We start from the raw sequence: 24615 nt of genomic DNA on the forward strand, positions 1-24615 counted from the left end.
CCTTGGCTGTTTTAAAATCTCAAGAAAATGAACCTGCTGCCTGCATAATTTTTTGATGCTTTTTGCACTAGTTGTCTTGTAAATGTCACTGCGTTTCTGATGAAGGGCAACTGACAGGTAGTATGGTTTACCTGAAACTCCTCGGCTCCTGTGACACACATAACATGGGCTGCCCCTCATTCCATATGCTTAGAAATAACCGGTCAATCAGACTGCCACTGATGTTTGGAGAATGAACTAAAGCACATGCACAGTGTAATTCCTGACAGCTATAAAAACCACCCTCATAATCACCACTGATGACAGCTCCGTTTAATAAAAGGCATGACAGTTGCATTTCATACCAACATCAAGATAGAGTAACATTTCCCATTAAATTGACAGCAACACCTCAGAAATGCTCCAGTAGTCATTTCTAATGCACTGAAATTTATAGTTTAGTAAATGGCTTTAAATTACTTATACTGACGAAATAAACTTTACCAGTTGACTAACATAATGCATGTTAGTAGTTCATCTGTACTGCATGTAGAAGTGGGCCACCAGAAAACCCTTACATTCCAGCTGGTGTTAAGTCTAAGAGCTGTAAAAATTGCAGTGTGTGAATCCCATTTATACAGTTTTCCCTGAAACCACTAGAACTTTATACCACAGTTAGGTGGGACCACCACTGCTATGGCCCTAGGCATACATTTTAGAATGATTTCCTGGAAGGAAGCAAGGAAGATGGTACATACCTGTGTGGGTTTATAAGCATGCGTATAGGGTAACATGCTTCTGTAAAATGGTGACTAATTAGTGTTTGACTTCCCACGTAAGACACTGACTCCACCCCCACAAGTGAAAATTTTATTCACATTCACAAATCAATGATCTAGTAAGTGTCACAGATTTGACCTCATTCCCTCAGGCTCACAGTACTGTGTATAGTGATTTGAGCATTATGACCCCTTTTACCAGAATATCAGGATATAAATTTTTCAGCACATTAATGATGTGTCAAGAGTTCAAGTGTATGCCATCCCCAGTAAACATCATGCAGAAAGTAGTGGGAAAAAAGGGCACGTGACAAGATAGAAATTATAGAAATAAAGTTAGCATTGTTTGGGAGACACCAAGAAAGATATGTGCATTTAACTGTATCTTGTCTATAAGACTGGCTCTTCCCCCCACCAGCACTCACACTAAGCTAGGATTCCATAGGCTAGGGCTTTGGGCCAGGGAGCTGGTGCTGCCTGTGGGGCTTGCTTCTAAAGTCCTAGCTTACACAGTTAGGGCTTCCTGTTCCTCCAGGAACCTTGTGTAGGACCCTGTGTCCTGCTTCCTTGCTGTGTGGCTCTCTTAGTTCAACAGTTGTTTATGGCTGACCCCAGAGTCTGATGCTTCTCCTGGATACATCTGTAAGTCCGTCCTGACCCCTCCAGGCGTGAGCACAAACCATTGGTCCCATAGACCTTGAAGTCAGAGTATGTAAAAATGCTTGTAAATATTGTAACATACTCATTAATATTTGAAAGGCACTCTGTCATTGGCAATGGAAATTAATTCTCCCAAGATAAGTAAAAATTAAATAATTGATTTGCACATTGACTTAATGACCTTAATTACTTGATTTCAAGTCTCAGCCCTTTAAAATTAAACCCAAAAGTTATTATATAGTAATTCTAAAAATGATCTGTTTTGAAGAGATGTGTGGTTAGTACCATGAACTCACACCATGAAATCTGTAAGGTTTTTATTTTTCTAACTGTATTAATAGAGGACTGAACTTCAAGTGAATGTAGGACACATGGAAGTTTTAAATTATGTTGCTATTTGTTCAAATAAAACAGAAAATTTTGCCGGGCAGTGGTGGCGCACGCCTTTAATCCCAGCCCTTGGGAGGTAGAGGCAGGCGGATTTCTGAGTTCGAGGCCAGCCTGGTCTACAGAGTGAGTTCCAGGACAGCCAGGGCTACACAGAGAAACCCTGTCTCGGAAAACAAAAAACAAAAAACAAACAAAAAAAAACAGAAAATTTTGCACATTGAAGGACCATGAAGAAATGTATCCCGCCCCCCTGGCTTCCCACATGTGTAAGCGGAGGATGGCTGACACTCCAGGGAAATTGACAGTGCTGAGTGTGCTCCATGGAGTATTTCAGCCAGGCGTGATGCTGCATACCTTAGTTCCAGCATTCTGGAAACAGAGGCAGAAAATCTCTGTGATTTCAGGGCCAGCCTGGTCTACACAGTGAGATACCTTTTCTTTTTTTTTTTTTTTAAGGTATTTTATTTTAGAACTTATGAAGGGGGGAAATAAACTGGCTTTCCTCGTACCTTCTGTGTTGAATTCCTACTGTAAAATGGTGATGTCTTCCAGGAATTAACAAGCTTTTAGAAATCACTCAGGTTTTAAAGATAAGGGAGCTACTTGCAGCAGCAGTTTAAAACTATTTTAAACCCAGGTGATGGTGATACACACCTTTACTCTTAGCACTCAGGAGGCAGTGGCAGGTGGATCTCCAAGTTTGAGGCCAGTCTAGTCATCAGAGTGAGTTCTAGGACAGCCAGGGAGAGAGACCTTGTCTACAAAAAAACCAACTAACCAAACAAAATACTTTATGAATATAGTCCCCAAGAACCATATAAAACAAAAAATAAAACAGTTCCACCTACCATCAGAGGCTGCTGTTAGGAAGCCATGTGACTAAAGAAAAGGGACATTGCCAGGGATGGTGGAACACTGATCCCAGTGTGTGGGGTGTGGAAGCAGAAGGATCTTGAAATTAAAGTTATCCTGGGCAGCATGGCCGTGGTGCAGCAGCCGTGGTCCTCTGGCTTCCCTTCACTGCATGCATCCACTATGCTTTTCACCCCTCTGCCATCTACGGGAGAGAGGGAAGTGCCTGTGCATGAGCAAGTCTCAGGGATCATCGTCAAGAAGGCTGCCCACATCCTTTCTTTTGGGAAAGAGTCTATCATTGTTTACCAACCAGACTAGGCTGATTGTCCATGGCTTTCTATACTTTCTGCTGCTTCCATTGATACCTACCTTTAATCTTACCAGGGTGGTCAGATACGATACAGGATGTTATGTCAGTTTTCTTATATTTGTTGGGATTTGCTTTGTTGTCTTACTATGTGGTCAGTTTTAGAGAAAACTCAGTAGCTTCTGAGAAGGAAGTGTTTGGGTGGAATGTTCTGTAGATACCGGTAAAGTTTAGTTGATTTATGATGTTAATGCCATCATTTCTCTGTTTAGATTTTGTCTCTATAACCTGTCTAATGGTGAGGAGATGTTTGAAGTTATACACTATCTCTGTGAAGTAATTTGAGCTGTAGTGGTGTTTCTTTTATGAATTTGGGGGAACTTGGTTTGAAGTCTGTTTTATCTGGTATTAAGATAGCTGCTTGGTTCCACTATTTGGAATAGCTTTTTCCAATCTGCCCTTGATGGTGAGGTGAGGTGTGTTTGTTTATTGGATGCAGCAGAAAGATGAATCCTGTTTTTGTTTTCTCTCTGCCTCTCTAGATCTGTCTATCTCTCTTCTTGGATGCAGCAGAAAGATGAATCCTGTTCGTTCTCTCTCTCTCTCTCTCTCTCTCTCTCTCTCTCTCTCTCTCTGTGTGTGTGTGTGTGTGTGTGTGTGTGTGTGTTTTCTGGAATTTGCTCTGTAGGCCAGGTTGGCCTCTAACTCACGTACATTTGCCTGCCTCTGCTTTCCAGCTGCTGGGACTAAAGGCATGCACCATCACACCTAACTGGATCCTGCCTTTTAATCCAGTCTGTTAGTATGTATTTTTGTTGTGAAACTGAGACTATAACAGCTATGGGTAGTTTTTATTGGTTCCTGTTATTTTGTTGTGGTGTGGAGATTTTCCTTTTTGATTTACTGTTCTGCAATTATATGCTCCTTTTGTCTTCTTGGGTATAGTTAACTTCTTCAGAGTGAAGTTTTCCTTCTAATGCCTTCTATAAAACTGGATTGATAGAAATCACTTAAATTTGGTCTAATCATGGAATGTTTTTCTTTCTCCATCAATTGTGTGTGATAGTTTTGCTAGGTATAGTAGTCTGGACTGGTAGTCTCTCAGACTTTGTAGAACATGCACCTAGGGCCTTCTGGTTTTCAGACTCTTCATTGAAAACTCAAGTGCTATTCTAATGGGCCTGTCTTTTTATGTTACTTGCTCTTTTCCCCCTGTACCTTTTAATATTGTTTCTTGTTCTGTACATTAAGTGTTTTGATTATTGTGTATCATGGGGTATTTCTTTTCTGATCCTATTTGGTGTTCTGCGTGCTTCTGGTACTTTAACAGGCACCTCTTATAGATTGGGGACATTTTTCTCCCTTTGGATTTTTGAGACAGGATCTTTCTACATATTCCTGGCTGTCCTGAAACTCACCATGTAGACCATGCTATCCTGGAACTCACAAAGATTAGCTTGCCTCTGCCTCTGAAGTACTGGGATTACAAGCCTGTGCCACCACGCCTGGCCAAATTGGGGAAATTCTTTGATTTTGTTAAAGTATTTTCTGTTCCTTTGACCTTAGGTTTTTTTCTCCTTTCTTTATTCCTATTATTCACGGGTTTAATCTTCTCATACTGTCCCAGATTTCCTGGTTGTTTTATGGCTGGATTTTTTTTCTTTGAGTGTCTTAGTTAGAGTTTTATTGCTGTGAAGAAGACACAATGACCATGGTAACCCTTATAAAGGAAAACATTTAATTGGGGCTGGCTTACAATTCAGAGTTTTAGCCCACTCTCTTTGTGGCAGGAAGCATAGTGATTAACAGGCAGACATGGTGCTAGAAAAAGAGCTAAGAGTTCTGCATCTTGATTTGTAGGCAGCCAAAATGACTGAGACACACTAGCCAGATTTGGGCTTCTGAGACATCAAAGCCTACACAGTGACCCACTTCCTCCAACAAAGCCAAACCCATCCAACAAGGCCTCACCTTCTGTAATGCCACTCCATTCGAACCAAGCATCCAAATGCATGAATCTATGGGGCCATACTTATTCAAATCGCCACACTGAATTATCCTTTTTTTTTTTTCTTCCAGTCTGGGTTTTCTTTAATGATTCTACTTTTATATCTTGAGGTGTTTCCATTATTTGATTCAATTGTTTTTTTCTCATGGTCTTTCATTTAGATGTTATTCATATTCTCTGTAAGGTTCCTTGAACATATTTATAATAGCTATTTCGAAGTTCTTAAGCTTCAGCTAAATCTTGTCTCAGCCTGCTGTAGCAGTGTTACCAGCTTTTGGAAGAGACATATTTTCTTGGCTATTCATGATATTTGAGGTGTTTCTTGGTGTAGATATCTGGTATCTGGTCTGGTCTTTGTTAGGTAAGGGTTCTGTTCTTTGACTGCTGTTGCCCACCCTGGATCCTAAGCACGTGTGGGATCCTTGGTAGAGACGACTTTCTCTATAGGTCTACAGGTGCCAAAAAGAAACGGAGATGGACAGGAGGAAAGGCTGGGGGGATACTGGGAAAGATCTAGGGGAACTGGGGCCAGCCACATCATGTCTGCAGGGCGTGGAGGCGGGGTAGGGTGAGGTGCTCTGCTCCTGCAGATGGGTGCAGCAGGGTGAAAAGTGAGCCTAGAGAGAGGAATGGGAGGCTGTTCGGTGAGATGAACCTCATGTAGGCCAGGCTGCCTTGAACTCCTGACTCTTGCTTCTCCTGCCCGAGCACTATGATCACAGGTGGGCAGCACCAGGCCCAGCTCTCTGTATGCAAAGTAGCTCAAGTCTGCCCACATGCACAGTGAACTGCCGGTGGTACCATAGAACAAAGCCGCATGGAGGCAGAGCAGCTGAGAGAGAGCAAGGGCCACTTGCCAACCACATCACCACCCGTGCCAGGACCTCAGCTTGGCTTTCAGGGACCTCTCTTCATCAGAAAAGAGTACAATAAATAAATGAATAGAATTAAACCTTCCTAAAAGAGGCTTCCTAGTCAGGACAGTATTATTTGAGGGAAATCTTACAGCGTATGGAGCATTGTAAAAGGGAGGCCAGTTGGAAGGTGGCATAGAAGTGACCTATTGCTGTGTAGTAAATTACTTAACAACCATGCTGAAATTATGAGCCTTCATTATAGCAAAAGTTTGTGGGTCAGTTCAGCAGCAGCCTGAGACTGTCCTTCCATGTAGAGTGATATTAGAGATGTCAGTGGACCCATTGTTATCTGAAGGCTGCACTGGGCTGCAACTCTGCTTCCAGTGTGGCTGCTTGCACAGCGGAGTGCCCTAGGGACCTGCTGGGCTCCTCAGTGACCTTACCATATGGCAGACTGAGTCACAGGCACCATCACTACATGCTTTACATGACAAAGCCCATATACATGCAAACAGCACAGCTCAGGAGAGGTCATGAGGCACAGCCTCCTGGGACCTCCTGGGACCTCCTGGGAAGTGACAGCTTGGAGCAGAATGGGACAGTGAGAATAGGAAACAGATGGATCTGAGATCTTCCCAGGGAGGTTTCCTTGTCCAAATGGCTGCACAGGAACATCAGGAGAAGGAGTCTTAGCAGGAATTTTATGTTGATGGAAACATAACTATGTATCAGTGAGGAGAGGAAAGCTGTCTAATGGGAAGAAATTGGTTTTATTTACAATGATCGAACACAGTGGGGGCCCTTAGAAAACTGGACAGCAAAGGGCCAGATGGAAAGTAGTCTAGACTCTGTGGGCCTCCATGTCTCTGTCAGACAGCCTGGAGTTGAAATTGTTTTCATAACCCTCTGAAAACAACAAAACTATTCTCAGCAGCAAGCTTGGCTTGCCAGCCCCTGATCTGGTGAAGCATGCTCTAACCAGTAACCAGCACAGAACTTGAAAGAGCACGATGGTGACCTACGTGGGTTCTGGTAAGTGCTAATTACTACTTGCTGGTCTCACAGTTGACAACTCTTACTGAAGACTTAAAGGTTAAACAAAAAGTAAAAATACTCTCACACACTATGCAAGCGCAGCCTTCAGCACCAGCAGCCCCGTGGCCCAGTACAGAGCCGCACCCTCTGTTGTGATGCTCTCAGAGCCCTTTGACGTGTGTATCCACGTCCATGTTTCTCGAATGTTCAGCAGGCACAGGCCTACTGAGTTTTTTCAGATCCCTGAAACGACCAGACACCTGGCTACCTCAAGTTCCCAGCACAATTCAGTTTCAAATCCTAGGAACACCAAGGTTCTAACAGCTGTTTTGATCCTAGGATTGTGGCTCATTGAGAGCACACCAAAGAAAAGGTGTTTAGTAGGCTCAGCCCTAAGAGGGCCCATAGGTTGGAGAGAAAATGGCAGAGAAATGAGATAGCAAACTCCCATATCAGCACTCAGGCCCACGTTTCTCTGAGTCTGCACAAAACGGTCAGGGGCCCAACTCCAAGGCCTCTCAACCCTGCCAACACTGTGCCATTTCTTAGAGACTAATGGAGCTTCCTGAACACACTGTATTCTGGGGTTTGCCTGTTAGGCTTCTAATTTGTGTTTTTCCTGTGGGTTTTGTTACTTTGGGAATTTATGGGACCCTTCAGTGGAGCATCTTGGAATACGAGGCTGTCCTCTGAGGTGTTTCTTCCAGGCACTCGAGTACTGACTGGTTGTGGAGTGGAATCTGGGAGGCTGACTTGGTACTCGAGTTTTTAAACTGACTTGTGCTAGTTTTCTCAACTTAAAATTTAAGGTGTAACCACTTATAACAGTAGATCATAAAACATTTGCTTTTATGCTACTGAATTCCCAAAAGGAAGAGTTGTGGAATCCACTTCCAACCAAAACAGAAGTTACAAAATCAAGCGGCTTTACACAGAACGAATATTGAAGACAATGACTATATTCCCTTAACTCGGTTGAACTTGAAACGAGTATTGCCTACTTTTCTCATGGCTGTGCCAGGAGGCAACTTCAGGAAAGAAGGGTTTAACACAGTCCACTGTGGCTGCAGAAGTGGTGTGGTCTGGGGAGCCAAGCAAAAAGCGGGAACCCCCTAGCCCAGTGGCTTTTGACTTCCCCCACTTTCCCATGGAGTGAATGGTACTGGCCACAGTAAGAGGAGGTGTCCTTTCAGCCAAACATCTCTAGGAATGGACTCACAGACATACCCAAGAGTGCTCCTCCTTAATGCCCTAGGCGTTTCCTACTCCCGCCAAGCTGTTAGTCAGTAGTCTAGAACCATCTCAAAGTGAAGCAGTGTCTAGGAACTGTTCCTACACAAAGCAGGAGCTGCAGTGTCCCTCTACGGCGACCACCTTACTATGGTGGCTGACCCAGTAACAGTGGCAAGAAGCCTTCAGTAGCCTCAGGAACTAAGGTCTACTAGGCTCTCTGCAGTGAGCCTCAAAGGGGACTTTTTAAGACACTGTTGTTTAAAAGTAGAAAAGAGACAATCACAAAAATAGTTACAGTATGAACTGGGTTTAATGAAGGCAAGAGACATTAACTTTCATAGGCATAGGAAAGTTCTAGAAGGGTCTAAAAACAGTGAGTGGACCATCAGGGAGAACAGAGGTCTCTACTATTCAACAGATTCAATACCTCTTTTTAAAACTACAAACATGGATTATGTGTGTGTGGTCTTGTCTGTCTGTCTATCTTAAACAACCTTGACTTAGAGATGATAGAATACCAGATATGACAGTGCTCACTTGTAATCTGTAAGAGATGGAAGAAGATGGAGACCAGCCTCATTTACAGTGAGTTGAAGGTCATCCTGAGTTACATGAGACATTGTCTCAAAACAAAAGATGGTGGTACCTCATGCTCATGTCCCTGACTGAGAAACACTGATAAAGACTACAAGAAATGAAGAACACAGAAACTCTGAGGCAGGAAGGCAATGTAGGTATGGGGGGGAGGGGCTTCAGTCTAGGACAAGCACAAAACCACCACTCACACCCCAGCAAGACCCCAGAACCCCAGGATATGGAGGGAGGGAATTAGCTGGACAGCTCTTTGTACATCACAGGAGGTTCCCACCCTCTTCAAGGGACAACCAGGCTTGTCAGGTGAACCTGTTGAGAAGACAGTTGGGACTTGACAAAAATCCCATAATGGGCATGGTGTACATACCTGTGATTCCAACCCTTGAGATGCTGAGGCAGGAAGAATGCCATGAGTTTCAAAACAGCCAGGGCTACATAGCAAGATCTGTCTCAAAAACAACAACCAAAAAGAGTCAAGTATAGCGGCCCAAGTCTGTCATCTCAGGACTTGGGAATGGGGAAGCAGGAGGAAGAGATCAAGGTCATCTTCAGTCACACTGAGAGTTCAAGGCCAGTCTTGAGTGTGAAAATCCCAGTTGCTGCTGGGAACCCATGGTGGCCTGTGTAGAGAGCTCCCGAACTGTTTTTGGATGCAGTGCATGATGGGGACCCTGAGGGCCACAGAGTAACTTCTCATTGTCCTTCACAGAGGCAAGTGGGACACTAGAAGGACATAGGGCCACCAGGAACAGAGGACAGTAGCCAGGCCCCTGGGGAAGGTTTGAGGGACCTACCCCAGCTTAGCTGACAGGGCATGAGGAAAGGGGAGCTCTCTTTTGATGGAGTGACTAGAGCCAGCACACAGAGGTGACACCCCTTCCAGAAGCAGATAAAAGCTTAAAACCAACGCAGGGGCAGTGCAGCCCAGTACTTCCCAGCGCAGTGCCTATAGCAGAGCCCAGCAGACCAGGGCTCCACAGCACTCCCAAGAAACGGGTTCGCACAAACAGCCTGGCAGAGCTGGCCCTGGGCCTGATGCTGCACTGGGAGGTTATCGTGGACAGGGAAGATTCCAGCAGATACCTCTTCCAGACTTGACGGGAGCCACATCCACACTTGCCTCTCGTCTTCTTTATTCGTCTGTACTTCCTTCTTTCCTTCCTCTTTGACTCTTTTTGGTGAGACATCTGACTGAAGATAGGGACAGTTTAGCTCTAGTTGATGAAGAAACAACCTGAGGAGCTTAGACTTTACATCAGGACTCTCTCTCCAGACACAGACCTGCACACAGCTCCCACAAGCTCAGCTCAGATTGAGGCTAAGAGACGCCAGAGCAGGACTTGGCCTTGGATTCAAGGGAAACTTCTCTGGCAAGCTTTGTTGACTTGGGAAAAAGGAGCAAGAATATCTAAAAGATACCTCAAGCTCTGGGTAGTGGTGGCGCACGCCTTTAATCCCAGCACTTAGGAGGCAGAGGCAGGCAGATTTCTGAGTTTGAGGCCAGCCTGGTCTACCGAGTGAGTTCCAGCACAGCCAGAACTACACGGAGAAACCCTGTCTCGAAAAACCAAAAAAAAAAAAAAAAAAAAAGATACCTCAAACCCCACAGCTTGTCCGCTGAGGGAAATGAGGAAGCCTCCTCATGACTGGAAGCAACAGGGAAGCAAGCCACCACCATCAGCAGCTTAAGAGGGACATGCAGGCAGGAAGTGAGAAGGCCCCACCTAAAGGGAAGTGGGAAGCTTTCTGTGAGGACACAAGACAAATGCCAACCAAGTGTCAAATATCTGGGACCAAAGAGAGCACGGAACATCTGTGCAGAGATGCTTTTGCCACTACAATGACAACTCTACAATGTCAGGCTGAACACTAGCTTGTACCAAGTGAGTAAAATGAAGCGCTTTTCATAGATGCGCGTAGACTGGGAGCTCAGAGGTAGAGCACGTACCCAAGCCCAGCGGGTGTGTGCCCCTCAGCCCACTCCCCAGCATAATAAAAAGGATAACAATGTTTTTCAAGAAGTGCAAAATTTACCCAAGACAAAAAAACTCGAGATTAAATTTGCCTATAGCTCTGTGGGCCTATTCGTGGATGCTCTTCATCAGCTGTGTCAATCCTGAGGAATGTTCAGGAAGCCAGGTTCTGAGACCTCAGGGTAGCAATTGCTACACTGCTTTCCTCAGACTCCAGTTGACAAGAGCTCAGGTGTATCCTGGAAAGAAGCTTCGGCACAAACTAAGGACATGAAAAAGGATGGAGCTGACCATGTGGCAGACAGTATGCAGCACGGGGCTGACAAGCAATCTCACATGCACCTTATACACACAGGTAATAAAAAGCTAAAACTCTGTACCAGGTTAAGAAGTTACTGTAACTGCCCCTTGTGTCACCAGGCGTGGATGCAGACCTGTTAGCTTATGGCGCTCTCGGAATGTTCAATTATCCACTCAATGGCAGCCCACCCCTGCAACAACACAGAAGGACTTCAGTTCTTGCCACATGCAGGAGGGAACTGCTGTGGCAACGCTATAGCAACAATCTCCCTGAGCCATGGACAATGAGTTGGTTTGAATAAAAATGGCCCCCACAGGCCCATAGGGAGTGGTACTAACAGGAGGTATAACCCTATTGGAGTAGGTATGGCTTTGTTGGAAGAAGTGGGTTGTGGTTGTGGGCTTAGAGGTCTCAGAAGTTCAAGCCAGGCCAGATAAGCTTACTGTCTCTTCCAGCTACCTGCAAGTATAGACCTCTCAGGTACTCTCCAGCACCATGTCTGCCTGCATGCTGCCTTGCTTTCTGCCATGATGACAATGGACTATACCTCTGAACTGTAAGCCAGCCCCCATTAAGTGTTTTCCTTTATAAGTCCTGAGATGGTCATGGTGTCTCTTCTCAGCGATAGAAATCCTAACTAAAACAGTCTGCAGAAGCAAGCTATTCAAGCTCAGAAACATGATTGGATGTTTCCAATGTCTACACTTCTCTAATGAGTTAAAGAATGCATCAGCTTGAGTTATCCCAAGGTCAACACCCTCTTAGAATAACAGCCAGTCCACATCTGAGAGAGACCTAAGACATCCCAAAGTCCCAGAGCCAAAGCTGCCATGTGGAGACCAGAGAGACTGAGATGAACTTCAAAGCAATAGTAACCCTTTCTAGGACAGATGTCTTTCCCCTCAGAACCTGGCCAGCCCTTCTGTATCTCTATTTGAAATAGAACTGTGGGAAGTTCTATGGCATTAGAAGCTCAACTACAAAGATCCCATTCCTCAGGAGGACCCAAGGACCAGATATGCCCCACTTCATATGATGCACAGAGTGCATCAGGGCCCTGTCCTGAGGTGTGCACCTTCTTTGCATTGGAGGATATCGTGGTGGCCATGAGACTTTCCAGGTAGCTCCCCAAGCTGATCCCCTTCACAGTGATGACGGCTTCCTGAGTGAGCACAGTCCTGCAGAAGAGCAGAAGTAAGGGCTGACCAGTCCCCGGGAGGGAAGCTCCATCTACCCCTGCTGTTCAATGTGTCCATCCCAGGATGTGGTGACTCACTTTTCAGGGTTCTCTGGATGAGGTGTGTACACCAGCCTCTCATTCACTGACACCAGATTTGTGAGAGTGATCTTTAAAAACAAACATACACATTAAAAAAAAAAAAAAAACAAAACACCACTGGCTTTAGGTTCTAGTTTTCTTGTATTTTTTCCCAAACCATCTACCCTTCCAGCCCAGAATGAACACTATGAAAGCCAGAGAAAGGAAACACACAGACACACACACACACCTCTGCAGTAAGGACACCACTAGGCGACTCCTGATGATGATCGTAGACATCTACCTTCATCTGAGGCAGGACCTGCCTTCAAGGCACCCACACATTGCCATACCTATCAGCAGCTGTAGGACAGACAGTCCACTGTTGCTGTCCATGGCAACAGTAGCCAACTTTCCAGCCCTCAGAATCTCTGGATGGCTAGACATGCTAGACTCTGGGATCTACACAGAAGCTTCAGCAGCCTTGTCTCCAGCCCTACTTCCTGTCAGCAAACTAACTTACTGTTTGTATTTTCTATTAAAACCTACCTAGAGTCAGTGAGATAGCTCATCAGATAAAGGTACTTACCACGGAGGCCTAGAAACATGAGTTCGATTCTTAGAACCCACATAAATGAAGGAGAGAACTGACTCCATAATGCTGTCTTCTGACCTCCAATGCATTCAATGGCATGTTCACGTAAAAAAAAAATTAAAAGTTTTTTTTTAAAAAAAAACTCTAAAAAATGACTCTAGACTATCACGGTGAGCAGAGTTCTCTATGGCACTATGACGTTACATTTGGATGACAGCTACAAATACACATGGCTAGTGAATGCCCAGGATGCAGACTGAAGAATGGCACCAGGGAACCAGGAATGTCAACACACCAGCTGTCTCTTCAAAGAGAGAGATGCATAACCTGTTATCTGCCTAGAAGGCTGGGAGCCGACATAGTTAATAGCCTGGTGACTTTCGTGCAGAGACCGCACAGGATCCTCCTCCTCATCTTGAGCTGGTTTTTCTCAATCTACTAGAACCTATCTTTATGGAAGATGTCACTTGTACTTTACAGAGATCCGGTGTCTTCAGTTTTGTTGTGCATGAGACACTGAGTTCATTATCACCAGGAAACTTTTCACCAAATTGTATATGCCTTAAATAAACTACCTGGAGTCAGACTCTCAAAGTTTGAACCAATACCAGCTACTGAGCCCTGTTGAACCAAACTGCCTTCTGCCTCCCATGGACTATCACTACTGGCTGTAGTATGCCAGACACCCCACTCTCCACCACTGTGACTCAGGACAGACTCTGGGTTTGAGCGTGTCTGTTGTTTTATCTAACTGTTCACACTTTGTGAAAATTGTGTACACTTTGGTCTCATATATGACAATTGAACACATATATGGTTACCATAATGTCTCAATGTATATATACACTGTATAACATTCAAATCAGGGTAAGTAGTGGCTAATCCTACTACTAGGAAGATCTCTGAGAGTTCCGGGCCAGCCTGTCTACATACTTAGACCCTGTATCAAAATAAATAAATGTAAAAAATCCGGGTAAACATTTCTGTTTCCTCAAATATTTATATCTGTGTGGTGGGGACATTCTAAATATTTTTCTTCCTAGTTCTTTTAATATATTATATATAGTTATATGCATATAACTATATAACTACACACACACACACACACACACACAGTTAGCTGGGCATGGTGACACACATCTGAAGGATATCTGTGAGTTCCAAGTCAGCCTGGTCTTAGGCCAGCTGGAGCTATATAGTGAGAGCCTGTATTATTATTAATACTATTATTATTTATAAAATACATATGTCGTTATCTATAGCCACCACCCAGATTCAGTTTTCTCATTTAACTAGTTATTGCCTTTCTCTTTCTTTCTTTCTTTCTTTCTTTCTTTCTTTCTTTCTTTCTTTCTTTCTCTCTCTCTCTCTCTCTCTCTCTCTCTCTCTCTCTCTTTCTTTTTATTTATTTACATGGTCTTATTTATTTATTTAGAGACATGGTCTTACTGTGTAGCTCTGTCTGTCCTGGAACTCACTGTGTAGATCAAGCTGGCCTCAAACTCACAGAGGTCCACCTGACGCACACACTGTCACACCTGACCTATTGCCTTTTTCTTTATGATGATTATATTAGAATAAAAAGGTCAGAAAAAAGTAGGTGTGGTATCCTGAGCCTGTAGCCTCAGCTCTCCGCAGGCAGGATTACAGAAAATTTAAGACTAGCTTAGGCTATCCAGCGAGTTCTAGGCTGAACAGAGGGTACAGTAAGACCTCCATCTCAAAACAAAACAAAGATAAATACCACTAAATAAATGTAACCCTCCTCCTAAAAACAAATGCTCTCAGAGCGAGCAAAAGGCAATCTGCAAGTACAGTTTAAGGGAGGCATTACGCACCATCAGGGAGCAACATTAAGCACCTTCTCATCTTAGACCACTGCTTACATTGGTGGAACACAGCTCCATTTTCCTGGCAGCCGGATCCACGACAGAGCGCTCTTTGATGTACGTCAAGGTCCTGTTGGCTCCCAAAATCTAAGAGACAAAAGAGTAGAGCGACATGCTAAGGTCCAGTTACACATTTCTTTACAGCAAATGCTCTATATCTGTGGATTCAGTAAGGGCAGAGAGTTCAAACCCTCAGCAGATATTAGAAAACAGAGCTAAGAGTATTAACACATGACAGTAACAAATGTTTCGACAAAAATGAAATCAGGGATCTTGAAGAAAGAGGCTCCTCTACTGACAGACTTTTGAAGGCAAGAACCAGCCTGCAGGGCTAGTTATCACATCCTTCATAGAATCTAGGAGTGGCAAAGGAGCCACAAGGAGACCCTGGGGCTATGCAAGGACCTGCGCTTGGAGTAGGGGGAAGGTTAGGGTGATGCCTTTTGTAAACATTCTTACAGTTCTCCACCCCCATGTTTGGCTCTAAAAGTGAGTACAGACTGAGCTATGTCTACCTGAAGCTCGCATGTAAAAGGTATAACTGCAGCACCACAAAATGTGGGATCCCGGACCTTCACATGTGTCACTGAAGAAAGGTCACCCAGGTCACCTAATCTAGAGTGACTAGAGTCCTCCCCAGACAACCGAATAAGATCCATGGCCAGTCTAAGGAGAAGGAGGTGAGGGGCTGCAGGAACCCACTCTGCCCAGCCATTTGTGGCATCCCTCAGCAATAAGTGCCCGCGGCCACACAGGGAATTCTCACCGCACGCACGAGGCCAGGCAGCCCCCATTCTGTGCTGAGCAGGCGCAGACTGTGCAGGCGCCCACAGCCATCCACACTGCGCTCCAGCACATCCACTCCCACCACGCATGGGTTCATCGGGTTAGGGTACTTCCTCATGGCCGCCTTGATCACGGTGTCCCAAGGATGGCTGGCAAGAGAACACAATCAGCATTGGAAGTGGCCCTGAGGCTATGGCTCCTGTGTTTATTCCAGCCAGGCTGCCCTGGGTGTCTCCTGGGGGGCGAGGGGGGGGGGGGGTTGGGGGGTGGGAAACAGGTTTGTGCTGAGGCTACACAGAGCCATCAAGCTTAGTTGATCGCTGGCTTTCCTGTCTTGGTCCTCCTCCAGCCCACAGGAGGCAGAAACCTTTTGTGAGCACTTCTCAGCAATTAGAGTGTCTCCCTGCCTTCGCTTCGCTGGAAACTGGCTGCGGTCCTTAATTCAGGATGACCCTGACTTCCAGGGTCCTTCCAGGGCTTATGGTTCTACCAGACTGCCTGGCTATCCGGTAGAATCCCAAAAGTCATTTTAAGGATGTCCCAAGAACTCCCCAAGGTTTCCCTTGCAGAGTCACACTTATCTAAGTCAGAGCTCAGTGCTAAGCTAATTCATCTCTTGCTCTCAGAGATGCCAAAGCCTCAGGCAACAGCCCACTACTGACCAGAGCCATGCCCTTGGTTAGGCTGGACCTAACCTCAGACCTCAGATCCTGTAGGTTGGATCTAACCTCAGACCTCAGACCCTGTAGGTTGGACCTAACCTCAGACCTCAGACCCCTGTGATGGAGCCAAATTAAAGGAGCCTCCCTTCCAGAAGTTCAACATGGGCCTTCCTCCATTGCTGAGAACTACTGTCAAGTCAGCTAACCTTCCCTCCCTTCCTGATATGCTGGCTGTCCTGGAAGTCTCTCCAGCAAAGAGAAGTGTATCGCCAGGACGCCATTGTTTCTTTTTATAATTCAGACTCAAATGATAAACACCTTGTTTAAATATACATACAGAAAAAAAAAACCACATTAGTTATAGTAGATATATGTGGGTTTTGTTTTGTTGTTGGTTTTTTGGTTTTTGGACAGGATTTCTCTGTGTAGTCCTGACTGTCCTGGACCTTCCTCTGTAGACCAGGCTGGCCTCGAACTTAGAGATCTGCCTGCCTCTGCCTCCCGAGTGCTGGGATTAAAGGTATGCACCACCACTGCCTGGCTGCGTTGTTTTATTTGCATGTTTGTATGTGCACCCACGTGTGCTCACGGAGGCTAAGAGAGTATCGGATCCCCTGGAACTGGAGTTATCTGCTGAGAGCAGTCTCTAAAGCTATCTCTAAAGGACAAAACCCAGCTGGCTGTGTTGACACATGCCTTTAATCCCATCAGGGAGAAAGAGGCAGACAGAACAGATCTGAATCTGAGGCTAACCTGGTCTATAGAGCAAGTGCTAAACAGCCAGGACTACACAGAGAAACCATGTTTCAAAAAACAAACAAAAAAATTAAGTGGCAAAGTCTAGGCACAAAGTCCATAATTGCACCCACTGGCTGAAGCAAACACTAATATACAGCCAGCATGCAAACCTGGTAACATTAGGTATCGAGAATGGCATGGCTGGCTGAAGGCACCTCAGCCGTTCATGGGAGCGCCTGCTGGCTCATTTTTAGCTGCAAGGGCACAAAGCTCTCTCTGGCAGATGAGGAGTTGAATGGAGACCACTCTTTAAGAGGCAAAGTCCCAGCTACACTGAGACATGGCGTGACTGTCCTATCTCAAAGGAAGGGAGGCCTCTGCTGACACCCACTCCTGAATGGTCCCAAGCATCCATGGCAAGGTCTGCCTGGAGCAACAAAGAGCAGATAGGAGGACTAACTGTGGCTTCCATGCTGTATTAGAGTTCTCTAAAGGAAGAGAATGGGGGGTGTGTGTGTATGAATTGTTTGATTATATATATTAAAGAGGATCTGTTAGATTAGCTTACATGGTACTGTCTAGGTAGCCCCCACAGTGGCGGTCTCACATTGGAAAGGCTGAGAATCTGATACCTGCTCAACCCATGGGGCTAATCCCAGTAGTCCCAATCTGGTGTTGAAGGCCTGGAGGACTACTAGAGAGCTGCTGGTCTTCAGGCTGTGTTGGAATCCTGAAGAACTGGTCCTAATGTCTAAAGTCCATAGAGGGATGCCATAGCAACAGGAAGGATAGACTTGCCGGCAGGAGTAAGAGCAAGCAGAGAATGCAAAGCTTCCCTCTTTCACATCCTTTGATCTGAGTGACCATCAGAAGGTGCTTCTCACACTTAGGGTGTGTCTTCCCGCTTCAAGTAATCTGGTCAAGAAAGTCCCTCGCAGGAGTGTCCAGCAACTTACACTTCAGTTGATCCGAGGTCCAGTAAAGTCAGCAATGAAGACTCATCACACCCTAAGGAGTGAGAGTGTCTAAGGGAGAACCCCAGTCAACAGCAAGGTGATAGAAACCACTGTCCAAGATCTGCCTAAATCAGCCAGGCGGTGGTGGCACAGGCCTTTGATCCCAGCACCTGGGAGGCAGAGGCAGGCAGATCTCTGTGGGTTCAAGGCCAGCCTGGTCTACAGAGCAAGTTCCATTACAGCCAAGACTACAAAAGAGAAGGACTGTCTTGAAAAAACAAAACAAAAACCAAACAAAACATTAAAAAAAAAAAAGATTTGCCTACAGCATTCAGTGAAAATGCCAGGGTGGGCATACATGGGGAACCACTTACCCTGTAAGGGGAACAGTTAGCCTAGGAGACCCACCATGGATCCAGGAGTCTGCTCTTTCCACTTTTGCTTATTTCTAAAAGCTGTCGGTTTGGTTGTTAAGAGGCAGTCACAGGACCAAAAGCTCAACTCAATCCTACCTCCAGAGGATTCTACAGAGCGGGCCACATCCTGGGGGCTCTGGACCTGGTTGTCCCAGTGTGACTGGGACATTACTAGCCCTCAGTACACAAACATTGACACTGATGACTTAAAGCAATAGGGGAAAGTGCTAGACTTTCCCAGCAACGCAGGCCAGGCTCCAAACCACAGTCTGGTCACACTGCTCACACACGCACTTAGGGAAACAACTCAGGATTCTCTAAGGAGTATGTGATGAAATGGTAAAGTGGTTAATCTGATCATCACTTGACCCCTGAGGACTCTTCTCTTTGACAATCTGCAAGAGAACAGGAAGCGTGCCAGAAATCTCTCTGCAGGACAAGCCGAACTCGGGGCTGCCCCGAGTCTATCAGGCAGCTGTTGTGTTGAGAGCACGCACAACAAGCTACCTCTCAACGCCCCCTGCTTGCCCTTAAAAGAACAATGCACACACTGTTCGCTCTCTGGGAAGTTAAGGGAGTAAGCCTGTCACTTTAAGGCAAACATCTTTAGTGTTTTTTGCCCAAAGAGAAAACCTGAGCTTCTGAATGAAAGCTGAAACTTTAGGAAACTTGTATCCCTTGCCATAGAATAACTGGTCCATACCACACACATCCCTCAGGAGGGCTACACTGCTTTTTGGTCAGGCTGTTCTCGTCACAGCAACAGAAACCCTAAGGACAGACATATTTATGTTTTACAACTTATCTGTGTGATGCTGGACTCTACCCATACACCTCAACCAAGACTATAAATTACAAAATACCAGATGCATAAGTAGATAAGAAAATCAAACTACAGAAAAACAGAAATCATGGATACTATTTTTTAAGTACCGGAGTCTCCCAATTTCTCCAAAATTCAGTTAAGTTTCTGATTCTTTTTTTATTGTTGATAGACATTTTTTTATTGTTGACAGAGGGTCTTATATATGCTCAGCTGACCTTGAACTCCTGATTTTCCTGCCTCTGCCTCCCAACTGCTGGGACTATAGGCATGTACCACTCTGCCAAGTTAATGGGGGACTGAACCCAGGATTCATACATTCAAGGCAAATATCTCTCATCCTTATCCCAGTTTGTATAGTAGTATAGGCTTAAAACCAGGCACGGTGCCGCATGCCCTGTCATCTGAGCACTCAGGAAACGGACATAGAAGGATCAGAAATTCAAAGTCATCCTTAGCTCCATAGTAAGGCCATCCTGGGCTACGTGAAACCTTGTGTCCAAAAACAAAAGGGAGAGGGGGCTATTATTGTTTATTGCAATGAATTAATACTTTACATTTTCAATTACAATTCCTAATGGTAATATACAGTTGGTTGGCTGTTTTTTAAGGTAGGGTCTCTGTATGCCTCAAGACTCTCACTCCTAAATCCTGGGGTTACAGTCTGTGCCGGTATCCCTAGCTCTGTGATATAGTAACTAATATAAGATACAATCAGCATAAACAAAACTGAGAGCCTCACTATCTCCAAGATTCAGTCCAGGGTCGCTTGTCTCTGAGATGAGGCAGAACACAAGGACAAAGGTCATGGGGTGCAGAGGAACAGCTCACCTCAAGACAGAGAGAGCAGAAAGGAGTAAGAGAAAGGGTAAGAGACATGTCCCTTCAATGGCACACCTCAGGTGACTTCCCTTCAACAAGGTCCCAACTTACATGGGTCCACCATTTCCCATTTTCAATGTATTAAATCAACGTTGGGTCACAGACCTCATGACCTCATCTCCTATGGCAGTGGTTCTCCACCTGTGGGCCACGACCTCTTTGGGGTCACACATCAGATGTCCTGCATATCAGATATTTACATTATGATTCATAACAGTAGCAAAATTACAGTTATGAAGTAGCAAAGAAAATGATTTTATGGCTGGAGGTCACAACATGAGGAACTATATTAAAGGGTCACAGTATTAGGAAGACTGGGAGCCACTGTATTGGAAAAGTTCTTGCAAACATACCCAGAGGCATGCCTTACTAATCTCCAGGTGTCTCTCAACCCACAATAACGGCCAGCATTGGCCATCACAGGTCATAAAAGTATTGAACAAGCACAAGTGTCCTTTCGATAAGGTAGGGCAAATTATAACATTCATACAATAGGCGATTATATAGCTAGTATAATCAAGCTGTATGTATATCAACTTATATCCATACATATGTATCAGCTTAGTTAAGAGCTCCAAAACACACTATTGGAAGAAAAAGAAACTGTCAAAAGATCCTTGTGAGATGGTGTCAATGACCCCTAATTGGGAAAAACAAACCACATTATGTGGATTTATACATAAACAGACATATATGTGATGGTGTGGATTCTGGCATGTTTACCACATGTCAGCATGTTTACCATCTCAGCTGCCACTGCTGAAAAGAACAAGAGACAAAATTGAAGAGAAGGGAAAGTGGACATTTTCTGCCTCTCTGAAAGGTTAATTTCTTTTTCCAGCTCCTTACTAGAAAGCAAGCTAGCTGTAGGTCCATCTTCTCAAGCTCTACTGCCCTGAGTGGATGCTGACGGCCTCTATGGAGGCCCTTACTCCAGAAGGGCATCTGGTCTCCCTGTGAGCTGCTCCCTATGAACAGAGCCAGGGGCAGGCACTGACAGGGTACCTGGGACACAAAACAATGAACTAGTACATGCTACCACGTGTGTGAGCCTCAAAAATGATGATGATGATCCTTTCCAAACCAAACCAGACACAGAATACCACATATGATATTGACTATTTACATAAAATATCCAGGAGAAAAATCTACAGAAATGGATCTGTGGTTTCCTGGGGCAGGAACGGGGAGGGAGTACATCTCCCACATAAAGTTCAGTATCTCTTTACAAGATAACAGAAATGTCCTAAAGCTAGATAGATCACCATGGTGATGGCTGCACAATTTGCAAAAAAAAAAAATAAAAAGAAATAAAAACACACAAAATTTCTGTAACTATACTAAAAATTATTATTATTATTATTTGATTTTTTCGAGACAGGGTTTCTCTGTGTAGCCCTGGCTGTCCTGGAACTCACTCTGTAGACCAGGCTGGACTCGAACTCAGAAATTCACCTGTCTCTGCCTCCCAAGTGCTAGGATTAAAGGCGTGCGCCACCACCGCCCGGCCTGAATTATATATTTAAATTTTCCTCATGTTCTCTTTTCACATGTGGTGTGCATGAGGGTGAGTGCTGTGCACAGGAGCATGGGGGTGTGCATGCTCGTGTGCGTGGGTGTGCTTGTGGAGGCCTGAGACTGATGCAGAGATCCTGTTATACACTTTTTCACTCAAGCAGGGTAGTCCTGCCAGCCAGCTTACCCCAGGCATCCCCATCTTTACCCTACCAAGCTAGAATCACAGGCCAGCCGCTCCAATCAGATTTACACGGATTCTGGGGACCTGAACCTCAGTCCCCACACTCACATGGCAAGGACTTTAACCAGTGAGCCATCTCCCCAGTCCAGAACTGTAGAATACGTTTGTAAATGGACGACTCGGGGCCAACAAGAAGGCTGCTAAAGATGCTGCTGTCAAACCTCGGAGTCTGAGTTGGATTTCCAGATCCACATGGTAGGAGTTGAGAACCGACTCCCCCATGTTATCTTGACTGCAGCTTGCACAATGTGGCTCGTGTTCACACACACACACACACACACACACACACAGTAATTAATTAAATGTAATTTAAAAAATATTAAAAAGAGCCAACCTTTGTGACACATAGCTTTAATCCCAGCACTGGGGAAGCAGAGGCAAGTAGATCTCTGTGAGCTTGAGGCCATCCTGGTCTACACAGCAAGCTCCAGGCCAGCTAATGCCACATAGTGAAACCCTATCTCAAAAAAAAAAAGAAAAAAGAAAAATAGCAGGGCAGTGGTGGCGCATGCCTTTAATCCCAGCACTTGGGAGGCAAAGGCAGGCGGCTTTCTGAGTTCGAGGCCAGCCTGGTCTACAGAGTGAGTTCCAGGACAGCCAGGGCTATACAGAGAAACCGTCTCAAAAAACAAAAACAAAAAAGAAATAGATATCTTTTATAAATTGTATTATCTGAATTAAAAGTAGGTTGTATATATGCAAATGCTTTGAAAACCATGAAAATGTTATGCAAAGATAAATGTTATAACATGAGCATTTTCTGTCAGAAAACCCAAGTATTCATAAGACTGGTTACAGTGTCTTCCAAGCCAGTCTGTGATTAAGTGGCAAAAAGTGGGACTGTGCCTGGAGAGATGGCTCAGCAGTTATGAGTGAGCAAGTCCTTGTCTTTTAGAGGACCTGAGCCAGGCAGTGGTGACACATGCCTTTAGTCCCAGCACTTGGGAGGCAGAGGCAGGCGGATTTCTGAGTTCGAGGCCAGCCTGGTCTACAGAGTGAGTTCCAGGACAGCCAGGGCTACAAAGAGAAACCCTGCTTCGGAAAAAAAAAAAAAAAGGAAAAAGAAAAATAATCTCCCCAAAACACACATACATTAAAATGAGTGGTAACACATTACAGATTACAAAATGTAAATAATAAGGATTTTTTTAAAAAAAGAACGGAAGCTGCATAAATGGTCAAAATTGTGAGCAGTGATTTTCCAGTGGCAGTCAACACTTCAGGACCCTTAGGGCTACTCTCAGCGGGTCCAAAGTCTGGCATCTCTGTATGACTTTCTACCCGACTTTGCATCTAGACGGTACAAATTACATCTAAATCTTGGGGAAACCTTCAGAAAGCCTGCCAACTTTAACAAAAATTTACATACCACCCGTTTAAGTTTCCTCATTTAAAAAGAGTTTTTTTTCTAGAAGCGGATGCTATAGCTCTGCGATGGAACACTTTTCTAGCAAGCTCGAAACACTGGGTCCGGACCCAGCACTATCGAAATATAAAAATGAAGAGGCCAGAAGTTCTGAACCCAGGTGATCAATTTTTATTAAAACTTTACACTTTAAAAGACAAGGGACGACAATTCTGTTTCATGCAGTCTCTCCACATCCACCCCCGCTTGGAACGAAAAGCATCTCTAATCGGGATCAGAAAGTCTCAAAAAAAATCCTTTTTTCTTTGAAGAAGATATCAAAACACTCGATGACAAGGTGGAAGGCGCCCTACGGGTCAGGGGAGAACTCGAGGCAGTTCGCGGTGTCCCTAGTGGCTTGGAGGCGTCCGTGTGCACTTGTATTCAGGACCAAACGCCCCAAACGCCTCCTCACGTCTAGATTTCTCCCGAGCCCAAGCCCCTCGGGCACCGCTGGCCGCAGGCCGCTGCCCTACTCCGGATGGATCGCGACGCCCCGCGGCGCAGCTCGCAGCCAGCACAAACCGGCTGAGGAGGCCTCGCCAAGCATCCGCCGCCACGCTCCCGGCCTCAGCGTGATCCCGGCCCCGGCATGATGCCGGCCCCGGAGCCCCTGCCCGTCCCGTATCCCCGCCCTTCCCCGAGGCCGCACGGCTCTGGCCACGTCCGCGCATTTCCCAGCGCAGCCCTGGGCTGGCTCACCCGAACACGTGCTCCGAGCTCCAGATCTTCATCGCCGCAGCCGCAGGCCCAGGGCGCGGGCTCGGCGCTCTGCGGGATGCTGCGCGGCGCCGTGGGGGCGGGGCGCCGGCTGTACCGCCTCCTGCGTCACGTGGCCCGGGCTGCGGCGGCTAAAAATAGGGAGGTGGGAGGCGAGTGGTACCCAGCGCCGCGCCGCGCCGCGCTGCGCAGGGACTTGCGCGAGTGCGCAGCTTCAAACGGCAGCTCTGAGCTCTTCGAAGCTGTCCAAACCCTGCCCGTGCCCTTTCCAACCACACGCGAACGTCGTGGACAAACTAGAACTGCCAATTCAAAATAAACAGTCTGGATATTGAATAAGCTTAAAACCCCAATGCTATCGATGCGCATCACAGGCAACCCAGTAGAGAGACTACAAAGACTGAGCCCTCACCGCTAAGAAACAGAAGTAGCCTTCTGCAAATGCTTTTTACGTGAACAATATGTGGTCCTGCCCCAAAGGGCTTGAGGACAAAGGCAGACTTTGTCCTAAAGTTATTAGTAACTGGAGCGTTGCTCCAACGGAGCTAATTGCCTTTATTTCTGTAGACATGGAAACAGTTCTCGCCTCGGGGGAAGTAAAATCCAGTTTATTTTTGAGCCAAATATGACTGATCATGATCCAGGAACTTCCCTGAAAGGCATGTCCCACTCCGGATGCCGTTACTTATGTGAACCTGTTACAGCACAAAGAAAATCACAAATCGTGGCATTTACCAAGTAAGTTAGCAGGGACT

The 24615-nt window shown here is 45.5% G+C and overlaps 1 protein-coding gene across 1 annotated transcript; it reads right to left on the bottom strand.

Moving 5' to 3' along the window:
* Positions 1-9733: 9733 nt before the first annotated feature.
* Prelid3a (PRELI domain containing 3A) lies at positions 9734-23916 on the bottom strand. The gene is made up of 7 exons (XM_028774292.1): positions 23843-23916; positions 15480-15648; positions 14711-14800; positions 12248-12318; positions 12047-12149; positions 11105-11161; positions 9734-9884 (listed from the first exon to the last, which is right to left on the bottom strand). The coding sequence occupies exons 1-6, from the start codon at positions 23872-23874 to the stop codon at positions 11108-11110; spliced, it is 519 nt and encodes a 172-aa protein (XP_028630125.1). The 5' UTR covers positions 23875-23916; the 3' UTR covers positions 9734-9884; positions 11105-11107.
* Between the last annotated feature and the right edge of the window lie 699 nt (positions 23917-24615).

Source organism: Grammomys surdaster, unplaced genomic scaffold, assembly GCF_004785775.1.
Source record: "Grammomys surdaster isolate TR1022 unplaced genomic scaffold, NIH_TR_1.0 239, whole genome shotgun sequence".
Taxonomy (NCBI): domain Eukaryota; kingdom Metazoa; phylum Chordata; class Mammalia; order Rodentia; family Muridae; genus Grammomys; species Grammomys surdaster.

What these genes read in the sequence shown, in the direction of transcription:
- Prelid3a (XM_028774292.1), bottom strand. Translation starts at nt 23,874, where the DNA reads ATGAAGATCTGGAGCTCGGAGCACGTGTTCGG. An exon ending in TGCCTGGCCTCGTGCGTGCG is followed by an intron (nt 14,801 to 15,479) that starts GTGAGAATTCCC and finishes TTTGTCTCTTAG; the next exon opens with ATTTTGGGAGCCAACAGGAC. An exon ending in CATCCAGAGAACCCTGAAAA is followed by an intron (nt 12,150 to 12,247) that starts GTGAGTCACCAC and finishes GCTCTTCTGCAG; the next exon opens with GACTGTGCTCACTCAGGAAG.